The following is a 14,623-nucleotide window of genomic DNA, read 5'->3' as shown; positions in this document are numbered from 1 at the left end:
GCATAAATTCAATTCTGATGAAAGTCACACTTTTATAATAAAATAATTTCTTTTATGCATCTAATTTATGCATAAATTTCATTTATGATAAAAATCACTCTTTTAATTAAAAAAAATATTTAATGCATATGTTTATGCATACAAATCATTTATGATGAAAATCACTCTTTTAATATAAAAAAAATCTTTTATGCATATGTTTATGCATACAAATCATTTATGATGAAAATCACTCTTTTAATATAAAAAAATCTTTTATGCATATGTTTATGCATACAAATCATTTATGATGAAAATCACTCTTTTAATATAAAAAAATCTTTTATGCATATGTTTATGCATACAAATCATTTATGATGAAAATCACTCTTTTAATATAAAAAATCTTTTATGCATATGTTTATGCATACAAATCATTTATGATGAAAATCACTCTTTTAATATAAAAAAATCTTTTATGCATATGTTTATGCATACAAATCATTTATAATAAAAATCACTCTTTTAATATAAAAAAAATCTTTTATGCATATGTTTATGCATACAAATCATTTATGATAAAAATAACACTTTTATAATCAAAATAACAATTTCAATATGCTTCCTTCTATGCATAGAATTTAATTGTAAAGAAAGTGATACCTTTTTAATAAAATATTTTTAGTATGCATTTTTCTATACCTAGGATGAAAAATAACACTTTAAGAATACATATACGATGGGAATTGCTTTTGATTTTTTTTTTTAAAGTAAAACTTATTTTTCACAATTTTAAAAAATTTTGCTATAACCTCCTTTGTATGGCTGACCATTTTTCAATTTTTTAACTCTCTAAAATTAATTAAAAATTATTTAAATCATTCTAATGTAAACATTTTCTCTTTTATCAAAGAGAAACATTATGAAAAACTTAATTTTATCCATTAATCATTCATCTAGGATAAGAATGGTTGGATTTACTATAAAGAAGAGAGGGGAATGCCTTTTTTCAATGAGGCATAACATCATATTCAATTTAGAGAAGACAAAAATCATAAAAAACCATAAAATGAATAGAAAATAGAAGAATCTCTAACTTACGAAGGAATTTGAGAGCTTTTCTTTGGCTTGATGGTTTGAGGGTTCTACTCTTGTTTGAAACGAGAGTGGCCACCAATCTTTAGAAGAGGAAAGGTCAAAAAACTAATGAATTATGAGCAAATTCACAGTTTTCTGGCTCTTGGGAGGAGAAGTAGGGTAACAGTGCAAAAACACTATTAAGCTTCAACAAAGGGGAAGGCTTTTATTTATAGGAAAAAGTGAGCTTCTAACCAAGCCAGCTGATTCTAGAATTTTTCAGATCAGTTTGGTCAAATTTTGACCAGTTTAGTCCACTTTTTGGATCTAGTTGAAACAGGAGAGAGGAGAGAGAAAAAATATATCATTATTTGGGAGTTTAAAACTCTCCCGCACATGTGAAATAGGCGCCTTCTTCATGAGGGGAATTCCCCCATACTAAGGTGTCAAAAATGCATCATTTCATCTAAATATCTCTCTTTTTTTTAATCTATTAACCTTGTCCTTAGTCAACTCTTCATCTTATGTGAGTATTTACTCATTTTTCCTTTTATTCTTCTATTTATCTCCTCCCTAAATTTGGATGAATCTCATTTTTGGGGGATTTTCCTTTTATTCTTCTATTTATCTCCTCCCTAAATTTGGATGAATCTTATTGGTCCATAGGAACCTTAATTTAAAAATTTTTGAAAATCTGGACCCCTAGGATAATGCCTCTTGAACAAATTATACTTAATTTCTAATGCACCTTCTGAAAATCTTTTTGAACAGATTCCTAATATTCCATGTGTAGGACATATGAATTTAGGGATGGCTAGAACTAAGTGTTAGATTTAATACTTATGTGCTGTTGTGTAATTTTAGCAAGTGTTGCGTATGTATAATGTGTTTGAATAGACAACCTATAGGTTGGTGAGATTGACAAGCTTTGTGCTCCTAAGTTGTTATTGCTGGGACTTGATGGCAGTGATTTGGTGTGAGTAATTACCGGGAAGGTTTTCCCTTTAGTTTTTTTGGCTTTGGGACGAGATAGCGAATGATTTTGGTATTTTGGCCGTGATATCTACTATGAGATATTTAGCTACCCACTTTTGTTATACAAGGGCAAGCCCATGCAAAAGCGTGCAACTATTTTTAGCATGTGGGCTATTTTTGTGAATAAAGACATAAGTACCCAAGAAGCGGGAGGACGCCAACACTTCTTGGGAGGGGAGATTGCACCCAATATTGTGTTGAAGGTGATGTCTACTCTATCTCATGTTTTTATATTATTTTATGCTTAATCTTGTTAATTTGGTTTAATTCTATGGTTTAGTTCTTGATGTTAATGTGAGTTTTGAATTATTCTTCAAAAAGTATTTGAGGTCCTGTGTCAGCTATACAGACTTTTGGTACACATCAATTTTATTTTTCATTCTTATAACAACATGTATTGCTTTTTGGTCCCATAGGCACGTTAATACAATCATTATCATCATGAGTTCTCTCTCCTTTGTTAGGTTCTGATCAACATTAGTAAACGACACTAATGTTAATTTTGTAAACTTACATTATAGGAACATTACATATCTTAGCTATGTTCTTAAATTGCACTTTTTAGTTAGCATTTCAAATTATACATATATAGATGTATCAAATATGCAATGATTATTTAAAAAATGATATTTGTTGATTTGATATATAAAGTTGTGTGTGTGTGTGTGTGTCTTTTGGGTGGTTTTCGAGGGTTGGTAGAGGTGCTAGTGCTATAGCCTAGGAGACTTGTGTGTATACAAATTAAAGATGTGATGGTGCAACCGGACCTTTAATTTTCTTGAAGAAAATAATCAAAAGACTCATAAATTAAATCAAATATCAAACAACTACTTGAATTAAATTAAAAATTAAAGCACAAAACAAAACATAAGATAAGAGAAAGAAATACATCACCATCAACACCATGCTGGGTGCAATCTTCCCCCCCTAACGTGAGTGGCTTCTTCTCGCGTGGGTATTTTTATATATTCCAAAAAGCAGGCTTTAAGCCAAAAATAAAGTATACATCCATATTTGGACTTTGCCATTTAATTAGCCTTTGTCCTCAATTTACCTTTGTCCTCAATTAACCTTTGTTCTCAATTAACCTTTGTCCTCAAACCTTCTAAGGTTTACACTATTTTTCTAATACAATAATCTAACTTGTGCACATATGCACATTACAAAATAAATCAACTAATGCTCGTACGCACATTGTACATTAAATTGACACGTGCACACACACACATCACACTGATGTCAAAATAATATCAAATGCCATAATATAGCTACAAAATATTGTGAGATCTGTCCACACGCCATGACTCAATCCACCATCCGTATGACATCTAAATCGGTACCCTCGCACTGTGCAACACCTAAATCGGTACCCTTGCACACCTCATCACCTAAACTCATAAACATAAACCACGTCAGTAGTAACAATCAATTGACATCACATCAATCAATCCTAACGTGTTCATGATGAGAAATAGGCATCATAAAAAATATAAATCAAATATTAAATGACCATGATTATTATTCAAATAACATGGGGCATAACAGTCCTCCCTATTGGGAATCAACTGTCCTCAGTTGTACAATCAATGAGTGGATGGCTTCATGGCACAAGTGGTGGATAAGATCATCACATCAAACAATTTCTAAAAATAAACCCAAACAAATGAACGCATGTAAAAGGGATTTAAGTGACCCATACCACATAGGTACCTTCCACATACAAACACTCGCTGGTGAAAGATAGAAGACATAGATACGTCTGAGGTAGGTATGTAAAACCAATCTAATGTCTCGTACCATAGATTAATTTCACACGACACTACCTTAAGAATAGAAGTTTGAGACGGAGTAGCTAATTCCCTCTGAAACTTTCATTCCGACATAACTTTTCTCTATCCTCAAAATTAGACTACAAATCTTATTCCAAAAATGAGTTAGGTTGAAATGGAAATTCTTATCAGCTTAAGATTAAAAAATAATCACTTACATTGCTGTCAATAACTTGATGAATTCTGGGGATTTGTTCTTGATCTTCATCTTGTAATTGTCTAACTAAATTCTCGGGATTTGTTTTTTATCTTAATCTTGATGAATTCTTGAGATTTATTTTTGATCTTAATCTTAATCTTGATCTTGTAATTGTCTAACTAAATTCAAAAATTATAATCTTTGAATAGGTCTATAATTCTTGAATTTGTGAATCTTTACTTGTAAACAATGAAATCTAAAGGAGATCTTGATCTTAAGCTTAATCTTAAACTTGAAATCAAAACTTGAATAAAGATAGACATCTTCCACCCTAGTTGACTTGATATACTAGTTAATGAATCTTGGCCTAGATTAAAAATACTTGAATGGACAAAAATTGAGAGATCAGTCTTTAATTAATGATAATTGCAATTCTTGAATAAATCTTGTTCTTAAGGGGTTTAAATCTTGTGATTGAATATATCTTTGACTTAGAGCAATTCTTGGTCTAGAAAGAATCTTGTAATTGGATAGATCTTAAACTAGAACACTTGAAAATTTAGACAAAATCTTGTACTTGGATAGATCTTAAACTAGAACACTTGAAAATTTAAACAAAACTTTACTTGAATTGGTATAAACTTTACTTGAATTGGTGTAAACTTCGTAATTGTGATTGGTATACAACTTAAGCTTGGTTTCTAGTCACTTGAAAGCTATTTCTTTACTTTTCTCGTCATCACTAAATTCGATGGTGAAGCAATTGATAACTTGAATCAAAGACTAGAGAAACTTGCTTGGTTCTTGAATTTTCAAATTGGTCTTAATCTTCTTTGAAATGTCTAGCAATCATTTTTACTTGAATTTGGGCAACTAGATCTTGAAGATAACTTTTGCTAATCTTGTCTTGATCTTTCTAGTTAGGTCACAGTATCTAAAATTCTTTTTAGGAACTAAAGTTTTCTAACTAGGTCTAGAAGCAAAGAATATTCAGAAAACAGATACAAAAGCAAACAAGAAATTGTATTCAATAAATAATTTTTAACACATACCTCCACCTTTGGTTAGTGTGTCGAGTGCGTTAATCTCTTCGGTGTCAAGCTGTTCCTGAATAGTATGATGAATAGTACAATGGTGCAGATATTCATCCATTTCTTGACAATTAAAAGAATAAGAAAAATTTAAAACAAGAGAAAAGATAGGGTTTCTTATCTCATATGGAATGTCGAACTAGATGAGAATCCTGCCAAGTTAGCTCAATACACAATATGCATAATTTTTTTTTTCAAGAAATAATCCATGTACTTTTAAAATTAAAGCTTTATTAATTAAAGCTCAAAGAGTTTCTTAATTAAACTTACTAATAAAAGCTTTGCTTAACATGTGATTTTCTACTAATTTAAATCCAATACACAGTTAAATCCAAGCTTAATAAAAGCTTAAACGAAATGATTAGGTGAATTCAATCATCTTGGAATTCATGAAGTTCAAGACAGATTTGTTTAAAAAAAACTTTGGAGGAAATTATAATTAGTGCATAATGATTTCAATATTTACAACTTGTATATATATATATATATATATATAGCTTTTATGCTGATCAATAAACTTTTAATTAAACTTATTAAACTTAGTAAAAAGCTTATGAAAGCTTTACTAAAACTTGTAATCTGGACGATGCCCAGGGAGAAAAAAGTCACCCACAACAGCATCAAAATATTTAAAAAAAAAAAAAAGTAAACGTTTTAAGCTCATAAAGCTTTTAGCTAATTTAAGCTTTGTAATAATCAAGCTAATTAGCTAATTTGAGATCTGAAAACTCCTATTTCCAACCTGAATTCGCTGCCATGGGCGCCGCCGGTCGGAGGTAGGAGTGGGCTACCGCCCGAGTATGAGGGAGAGAAAAAAAATTACAACAACAAAAAAATATATATATATATATATTATGCTGGTTAATGAGTCTTTAATTAAGCTTATTCAAGCTATATTTTCAACCTCTCCCACAACGCCAACACGTAACGCCAGCACGATTAAAAAGGGAGACTAATAATAATAATAATAATAACAATAATAATAATCATAATAATAAAATCAGCCTCTCTTTCGGGCAAAACTGATAATAAGCGCTTCAATAAGCGTAAAATCTGAAAATCCTTCAGCGCCTCCCTGAATTTAGCGCAATCCTGAAAAATTCCTCCCCCTTGAAATTGCAGCTCGCCGCCGGGTATGAAGGAGAGAGAAAGATTAAAAAAAATCAATTGAAAATTTATATATATATATTTTAAAATGTATGAAGCTGCTTTAGATGCGCAGGCCGTCGGGTAAGAAGGAGGGAGAAGCCGCTGCCGCCGCTGCCGTTGCCACTTCTGCCGCCGGGATACGAAGGAGGGAGAGAGAGGCAAAAGAAATTATATATATATATATATATATATTTCTCTAAAGCTTGCGCCCAGCAGCGCAGAGGAGGAAAAAGAAGAGAATAAAAATTAAAAGTAAATTTTTTTTTGAAAAACAACTTGAACAATTCTCAGCCCTCTATTATAGAAACTGAGCAAAGGGAAGGTTTAGCAATTCCGATTATGGCTCTCCATGCTCCTCTGCTTGCTCTTTCAATCGGTACAGACAGATTAGGAAGAGGATTAGTGAAGAGGAAGGTGGTTTCATGGTTTTTTGAAAACCCACTAATGGTTTTCCACCTAGTTTTACCCTTTGGACAATAGATTGATGGAGATTGATTACCCAATGGTTAAAAACAACCTTTATTTCATCCATAAAGAAAAATCCCTAAACGTCTTCTTCTTTAATTAAAATTCAAGAAAATTTACCAAAATCTACCAAAATTCACCTCTGTTTTTGTCTCTTTCACCTCTTTTGACCGCCTTCAAGAAAATTAAATTTCACCAAGGCTCTGATACCACTGCAACCGAACCTTTAATTTTCTTGAAGAAAATAATCAAAAGACTCATAAATTAAATCAAATATCAAACAACTACTTGAATTAAATTAAAAATTAAAGCACAAAACAAAACATAAGATAAGAGAAAGAAATACATCACCATCAACACCATGCTGGTGGGTGCAATCTTCCCCCCCCAACGTGAGTGGCTTCTTCTCGCGTGGGTATTTTTATATATTCCAAAAAGCAGGCTTTAAACCAAAAATAAAGTATACATCCATATTTGGACTTTGCCATTTAATTAGCCTTTGTCCTCAATTTACCTTTGTCCTCAATTAACCTTTGTCCTCAAACCTTCTAAGGTTTACACTATTTTTCTAATGCAATAATCTAACTTGTGCACATATGCACATTACAAAATAAATCAACTAATGCTCGTACGCACATTGTACATTAAATTGACACGTGCACACACACACATCACACTGATGTCAAAATAATATCAAATGCCATAATATAGCCACAAAATATTGTGAGATCTGTCCACACGCCATGACTCAATCCACCATCCGTACAACACCTAAATCGGTACCCTCGCACTGTGCAACACCTAAATCGGTACCCTTGCACACCTCATCACCTAAACTCATAAACATAAACCACGTCAGTAGTAACAATCAATTGATATCACATCAATCAATCCTAACGTGTTCATGATGAGAAATAGGCATCATAAAAAATATAAATCAAATATTAAATGACCATGATTATTATTCAAATAACATGGGTCATAACAGATGGTAAAGACACACACCCTTTTAAAATAATTTGAGATCAATCATTTTAAAATTACTACATTACTTTATCATGGGTATCTATTAAGAGAGATGGATTCACACACACACATACACACAAAATCGCTGCTTGTGCTTCTACTTGGATAAGACAAGCTAATCAATTGGAGAGAGAGAGAGAGAGAGATGTCACAAACAATAGATGTCTGCTGTTGCTGCCATGCATCGATTACTAATAATAGAAGATTTTCCTACATCTCCTCTAAAGCTAAATTACTAAGGTTTTCGCATTAAATTAGCAGGATAAGGCAAGGTACAAAAACCTTATTGGTTATAAGAGAAAAATGTGGGTGTGAAAGTGTCAAACATGCTAAATAAGGAGGATTCATCAAGATCCACTACTAAAAATAGGCTTTAAAAAAAGCATATAAACTAAGTTACCACCCAAGAAAGTAATTGTGCCTGATCACATCCACATGACTAGAGGATTGTAAAGTTATTATTGAACTTGTTATAGTTATTGTTTTTATCCATTTCAAATTCCATTTTTCTTTAATAGCAAACAATTTTTCAACTCAAGGTAAGTTTCTCCATCAATAATTAGTTTATATTTTATTTTTATGAAGCGAAGTTTCTCATGAGTTATTGTTTCTAGTACTATTGCAATAACAACTCTTAAATTCTAACCTTAGTTGTTATTTTTTTTCTCCTTCTTTAATATTTCACTTTAAATTAGGAAGTTTATATTTCATAAGTCTAGAAAATTATAAAGATTCACATGTCTTTGGAGTGTTAAAATTATTTTTCCCAAATAATTTCAACCACACTACAACAATGAGATATGTACATTCTCTACCATTCTTCTCATCAAATTTTCACACTTTAGGTATTAATTAAACAATTTAAGATAAAGAAAATTTGTGTCAGAATTTAAGTCTCAAAGAGAACTGGCTACTCTGTCTCAAACTTATATTTTGAAGGAAATAAATCTGGTGGTATGGGACATCAGATTCATTTCATGTACTTACACCTAATATATTTATGTCTTCTATCTTTTACCATCTTATGTGTGCATGAGGAATGTGTCTTTGTGGTATGGGACACTTATACTTGTTTCACATATGTTCATTTGATTGGTTCGTTGCATATATGCATTATGTGTTGATCAAATTTTTCCCAGTGGTTTTTCTTTGCCTATCCCGACCTCATCCAATCGTACTTTCAAACATAGGCCAATCGATATGACGCAACTGAGGACAGTTGCTATCCTAGGCAAGAGGGATGTTACGGTTTGTTCGTTTGTCCCTCTATGGATTATTGGGAGATTCCTAAATTACCACTATGTTCATAGTATGGCACTTGTGTGATTCCTAATATTCCATGTGTAGGACATATGAATTTAGGGATGGCTGGAACTAAGTGTTAGATTTAATACTTATGTACTGTTGTGTAATTTTAGCAGGTGTTGCTAATGTATAATGTGTTTGAATAGACAACCTATAGGTTGGTGAGATTAACAAGCTTTGTGCTTGTAAGCTTTTATGGTTGGGACATGATGGCAGTGATTTGGTGTGAGCAATTACAGTGAAGGTTTTTCCTTTAGTATTTTGGCTTTGGTGGGATAGCCAATGATTTTGGTATTTTTGCCATGATATTTACTATGAGATATTTTGTATTTTGTTAGCCACCCACTTTTGTTATACATGGGCATGGACCTATTAATTTGGTTGCATGTGAATTAGCCCTTGGGGGTTTATATGTATTTTTTCTTAGAGATTTGGATAGGAAGGATTTATTTAAGCTTTTGGTAAAAGCAACTCCTATTTTATGTAACGGGCAAGCCCATGCAAGAGCGTATAACTATTTTTTAGCATGTGGGCTATTTTTGTTAATAAAGACATAAATACCCAAGAAGCAGGAGGAGGTCGACACTTCTTGGGAGGGGAGATTGCACCACCCAATATTGTGTTGAAGGTGATGTCTACTCTATCTCATGTTTTTATGTTATTTTATGCTTAATCTTGTTAATTTGGTTCAATTCTATGGTTTAGTTCTTGATGTTTACGTGAGTTTTGAATTATTCTTCAAAAAGTATTTGAGGTTCTGTGTGAGCTATACACACTTTTAGTACACATCACTTTTATTTTTCATTGTTATAGCAATATGTATTGCTTTTTGGTCCCATAGGCCATATTTGGACGTTAATACAATCATCATCATAATCATCAGTTCTCGCTCCATTGTTAGGTTCTGATTAACACTAGTAACGACACTGATGTTGATTTTGTAACCTTACATTACAGGAACATTATATATCTTAGTTATGTTCTTAAATTGCACTTTTTAGTTAGCATTTCAAAATTTCTATCTATAGATGTATCAAATATGTAATGATTATTTAAAAAATGATGTTTGTTGATTTGATATATAAAGTTGTTTGTGTGTGTGTCTTTTGGGGGGTTTTCAAGGGTTGGTAGAGGTGCTAGGGTTATAGCCTAGGAGACTTGTGTATACAAATTAAAGATGTGATGGTAAAAGCACACACCCTTAAAAAACAATAATTGAGATCAATCATTTTAATATTACTACATTACTTTATCATGGGTTCACACACACACACACACACACACACACACACACACACACACACACACACACACACACACACAATCGCTGCTTGTGCTTCTACTTGGATGAGACTAGCTAATCAATTGGAGAGAGAGAGATGTCACAAACAATAGATGTCTGCTACTGCCATGCATCAATTACTAATGATAGAAGATTTTCCTATACCTCCTCTAAAGCTAAATTACTAAGGTTTTCGCATTAAATTAGCAGGATAAGGCAAGGTACAAAAACCTTATTGGTTGTAAGAGAAGAATGTGGGGGTGAAAGTGTAAAACATGCCAAATTATCAAGATCCACTACTAAACATAGGCTTTAAAAAAGCATATAAACCCACCAAAACCTTTTAACGCTTTGCTAATTATTTAATACAAACTCAAAAGAAGGTTTGGGTGGCCTAATTTTTGAATAAAGTATGGTAATAGAGAGCCCACACATGCAACCTTTGTTGTGGTCCACAAATTGTGTGGGTGCCAAGTCCCCTTGTGTGTGCCCACGGTAGGAAGGCGCCCTTTCACCAAGTACCCCATCTCTGCACCACAGCCAGATCCCATCTGTGTAGCGCATCGGAACCCTTCTTTTTATGCGTATTGTGTTCCACCCTTCTGCGCATTTTCTTCAGAGTTCTTCTCTCTGCTCCTCAGCGGAATGGCGTCCTGAGTCCGCGCCAATTTCGTGTCTTCAAAATTCCAACAGCAAGGCGTCATTTCACAGGTAGATGCTTCGCACACTCTACTCTGCAGTTCGTGAAGTGACACTCACCATCAAATTCAGATAAACGAGTAGGATGAGTTCAACGCAGGCAAACTGTTCACTTGGATCAAGCTAGCAGGCTTGCCATCATTCAAAGCAGCTTACTTCGATGAAGAAAGCAGGCAGATCTAACACAGTTTTGGAACTGTCTGCAGATCCAGGGTTTTAACTTCTTAGCATCCCTCCTGCATTTTATGCGGGCAATAACAGCATTGTTATCTCCCCCCCTTGCCAGAGCCTTACATTTACTTACCAGCCCATCAAAAGTGTTTGCTTATAGCAACCCAAATTCACAGGTTTTGGAGCGATAAACAGGGTTGTATTTTATCCTCTCTGCCATAATTACATGCTTGTTTTCAACAAAGACAAACCCTTCGCACCTAAGTATTTATCATAAGGTTTTGATAATCATTATTGCTAGTATGGGTATGGGCAAGAAGCATGGCAGATGGATGACCTAATGTCGCACATTGTTTAACTGGAGATTAAGATGGATTGGGTTCTGGCAAAGGCATAAGCTCTCATAGCCCGAGGTTAAGGAGTGAGTTCATTTGTGTGTCAACATGGCAGAAGCCTCCAGTGGTGCCCCATTCATCTACATGTCCGCTGACAATGTGAAGGGCCTTATTCTGGCCGTTTCTTCTAGCCTGTTCATTGGTGCCAGTTTTATTGTGAAGAAGAAAGGACTCAAGCGAGCAGGCGCTTCCAATGTCAGAGCAGGTCCATGTTTTTGACCCCCTGAGATTTCAGTTGCAGCTGTGTGCATTAGTTAAAATTTAAGCCGTTTTAACAAGTATGGATGTTCAAGGCATTCTAACTGTCTTCAGCTTATGTTATGTTTTATATGGCATTCATGTCTTGCATCAACTATAGGGGGTGATGACCATAACTGCGGGTTCTTATGGCCAAATCTCTCTCTCTCTCTCTCTCTCTCTCTCTCTCTCTCTCATGCAACTTGCCTTTGTCGTGGTCTACAGTAAAAGGAATTGAGCATACTCCTCCTCCCTCAGGCTAATATGAAGTTTTTCAGTGAAAAGGTTGCCAAGAAGGAAGGATGACCAGTTTGGGAGTCCACGGAGAGACAAGGGGATGATGAGGAGAGACAAGGGGATGATGACAGTCATCCAAGGTCAAAGGTTGGAATCCCGTCATCAAGTTTAGCAGGAGGGGATGTCATGTGCCCACATGGACATCGCTAGTCTTTGAAGGCCAATCCCTGATTAAGCAGTAGATAAACAAAGGTTTAGAGCAGTAACCAAGCCTTGACAGGCGTCGGAAGTTGTTCTTTGGGACACAGAACTTGTCGGCCAAGCTTATGAGGTGTTGCAACATTTTATAGCATTTAATATATTTATTTGTCCCATGGAACTGGCCGACCAGCATTCGGCCAGTTGGGAAATGCTTCCATGTGCGTGTAAAAGGCAAGGCTAAGCTTCATTGTGATTCATCTTCCCCCACATGGGGTAGGTCATTGTCATGTGCATCCCGCACTTGGATGCCATGTGGACATATCTGTATCGCAGGTGCAGGACCTGGAGTGGAAACTAGCCCCATGTGAGCCCTAGTCTAGGACGAGTCAGCCAAGGTTCCACTCTAAGCATCCAAGGTCAGGTGTATGAGTCCCGTACATGGTCTTGGTCGAGAGTGCAAGTCCTGCATATGAAGTAGTGCCAGTCCGTACTGCGAGACACCCTTTGGAATGATGTTTGGTGTTCCGGGTGTTCGGCTTGTAGCCATATACCATGTATCTGAGTAGAGAGCATGTAGTTGCATGTAGGAGAAGGGGGCAGCCCTTTGGGCTACCCCAGAAAAGGGTTTGAATACCCTTGACTGAGCATGGGGTAGGCCTTAGGCCACCCTAGGGGTCTAGGTGACCCTTGGCCTTTGCCCAACAGTTCCATTGGACTGGGCATGCTGTTGGCCAACATCCATAGCCTGGGCAGCCCAGTTGGCCAGCCTTATGGCTGGCTGGCCCATGGGCAGCCATGCACTGGCTGGGCAGCATAGTAGAGGCGGCCAATCAACAGACAGAAAGGTGGCTAGATCATAGGTGTGAAAAGGCGCCTAAAAAATGCATTTAGAACGGGTGGTGGGAAGAATATCAACAGGCCGACTGCTGTATTTGCCCACCGACCAGTATCTGAAGTGCCTATAAAAGCATGGGCTAACATTTAGTCATCTTATCATTTGAAAAGGGTTGAAGTCTTCCAATGGCTAGGACAGCCAAGGGGAACTCTAAAGCCAAGGTGAATGTGAAAGGTCAAGAACGAGATGATTTTTACAGATTTGCATAATTCTAATAAAGCAAATACACCATTCGCGGTATATGCACATAACATTCACAACCAAATGTTCTAAAATGAGACACTGAAGGATTTTTACCAGAGTAGGCAAGACACTTTCACTATTGTAGAAGGTTTTTCTGAGCTCATCATGATTCGCGGGGATAGGAGCATTCTTGGAATAATGAGCCATAAAAAAAGGAGCAGGGTGTGTTGATTTAAGTCCGCTCTCAGTCTAATACCGTTTAGACAGCACCCACATTGGAGCAAAGGATGGCTAGTCTCCTATCTCAATACTACATTATGTTGTAAGACGATCTCCCATCTAATCTCCCACATAGTAGACTTGAGGACCATCGCATAGAGACACGCATACCTCTTGAGTCTCTGCGTTAGGGTTGCACCGTTGCTCTGATACCAATTGTGAAGTCCTTCTCAAAATCTTTACTAAATACAAGTGAAAACTAAGCTTAGTTCTAAACCAAATCATGAGGTAGCAGGCTAGCTCACCTCCCAACCTTGACTGGCAACATCGATCTCCCCAAGCCAAGGCTTGGGCTTCCTGCACAATCCCATAGGCTCATGTCTAACTTTGGTATCCCATATCATTGAAGCTCTCTCGAAAGCCTTCGACATGCTAACCTACGTACTTGCCATGTGCGTGGCATGAGCATGTCTGCTCCCTGGGTCCAAGCCAGACCTTTAGTAGTGTATCTACACAATATGTCTGATAATAACCCAAGCTCTCACTCATATAGTGATAACTATGCCATAAATAGGTAACTTGCTTTGAAAGGCCATTAAGCTTGTTTTATCAATCCAGGAACCCTAGCCAAGTATTTGCTTGCTAATTCCTAATCGTGGGCCACCTAACCCTGTTGGAGTAGATCCCTAATCCTTAGATTAGTGTCCAGGTACATAACATGTTTCCTATTTTGGAGCCTCTTTGTGACACACCGAAGGGTCTTCAAGGCACAATAGGCAACTTGTAATAGTTGGCCACCTGGGATAGTAGTTGGCCAACAGTAAATGGGTTGTGGGTAGGTCCTTTGTAGGTTGACAGCAAGACAATAGGCTGACTTGCACATGGGGGCTCTCATGTAAGCATGCTAAGGTTTTAAGCATTCCTCATCTGGCTTTTCTACAGTGATTTGAGTCCATGTAGAGCATTTCTCAGGCGTTGGGCTGATCAAGGTGCAGTCTACAATAGGGTA

At 35.7% G+C, this 14,623-nt stretch overlaps 1 protein-coding gene across 1 annotated transcript in view; it reads left to right on the top strand.

The window, feature by feature from the left end:
* Positions 1 to 10,822: 10,822 nt before the first annotated feature.
* The window catches only part of LOC147605564 (putative magnesium transporter NIPA4), a 30,717-nt gene continuing 26,916 nt past the window's right edge, over positions 10,823 to 14,623 (top strand). Inside the window, exons 1-2 of the mRNA XM_086793679.1 lie at positions 10,823 to 11,088; positions 11,283 to 11,847. Of these exons, the coding sequence (XP_086649805.1) occupies positions 11,691 to 11,847 (157 nt within the window). The 5' untranslated portion in view covers positions 10,823 to 11,088; positions 11,283 to 11,690. The remainder of the gene's footprint in view (positions 11,089 to 11,282; positions 11,848 to 14,623) is intronic.

The sequence above is a fragment of the Cibotium barometz genome, chromosome 59 (genome assembly GCF_041138505.1).
Source record: "Cibotium barometz isolate CiBa-2024 chromosome 59, ASM4113850v1, whole genome shotgun sequence".
Classification (NCBI taxonomy): domain Eukaryota; kingdom Viridiplantae; phylum Streptophyta; class Polypodiopsida; order Cyatheales; family Cibotiaceae; genus Cibotium; species Cibotium barometz.
The sequence above is the reverse complement of the archived record's forward strand: the minus strand, read 5'-3'. Positions and strand labels throughout refer to the sequence as shown.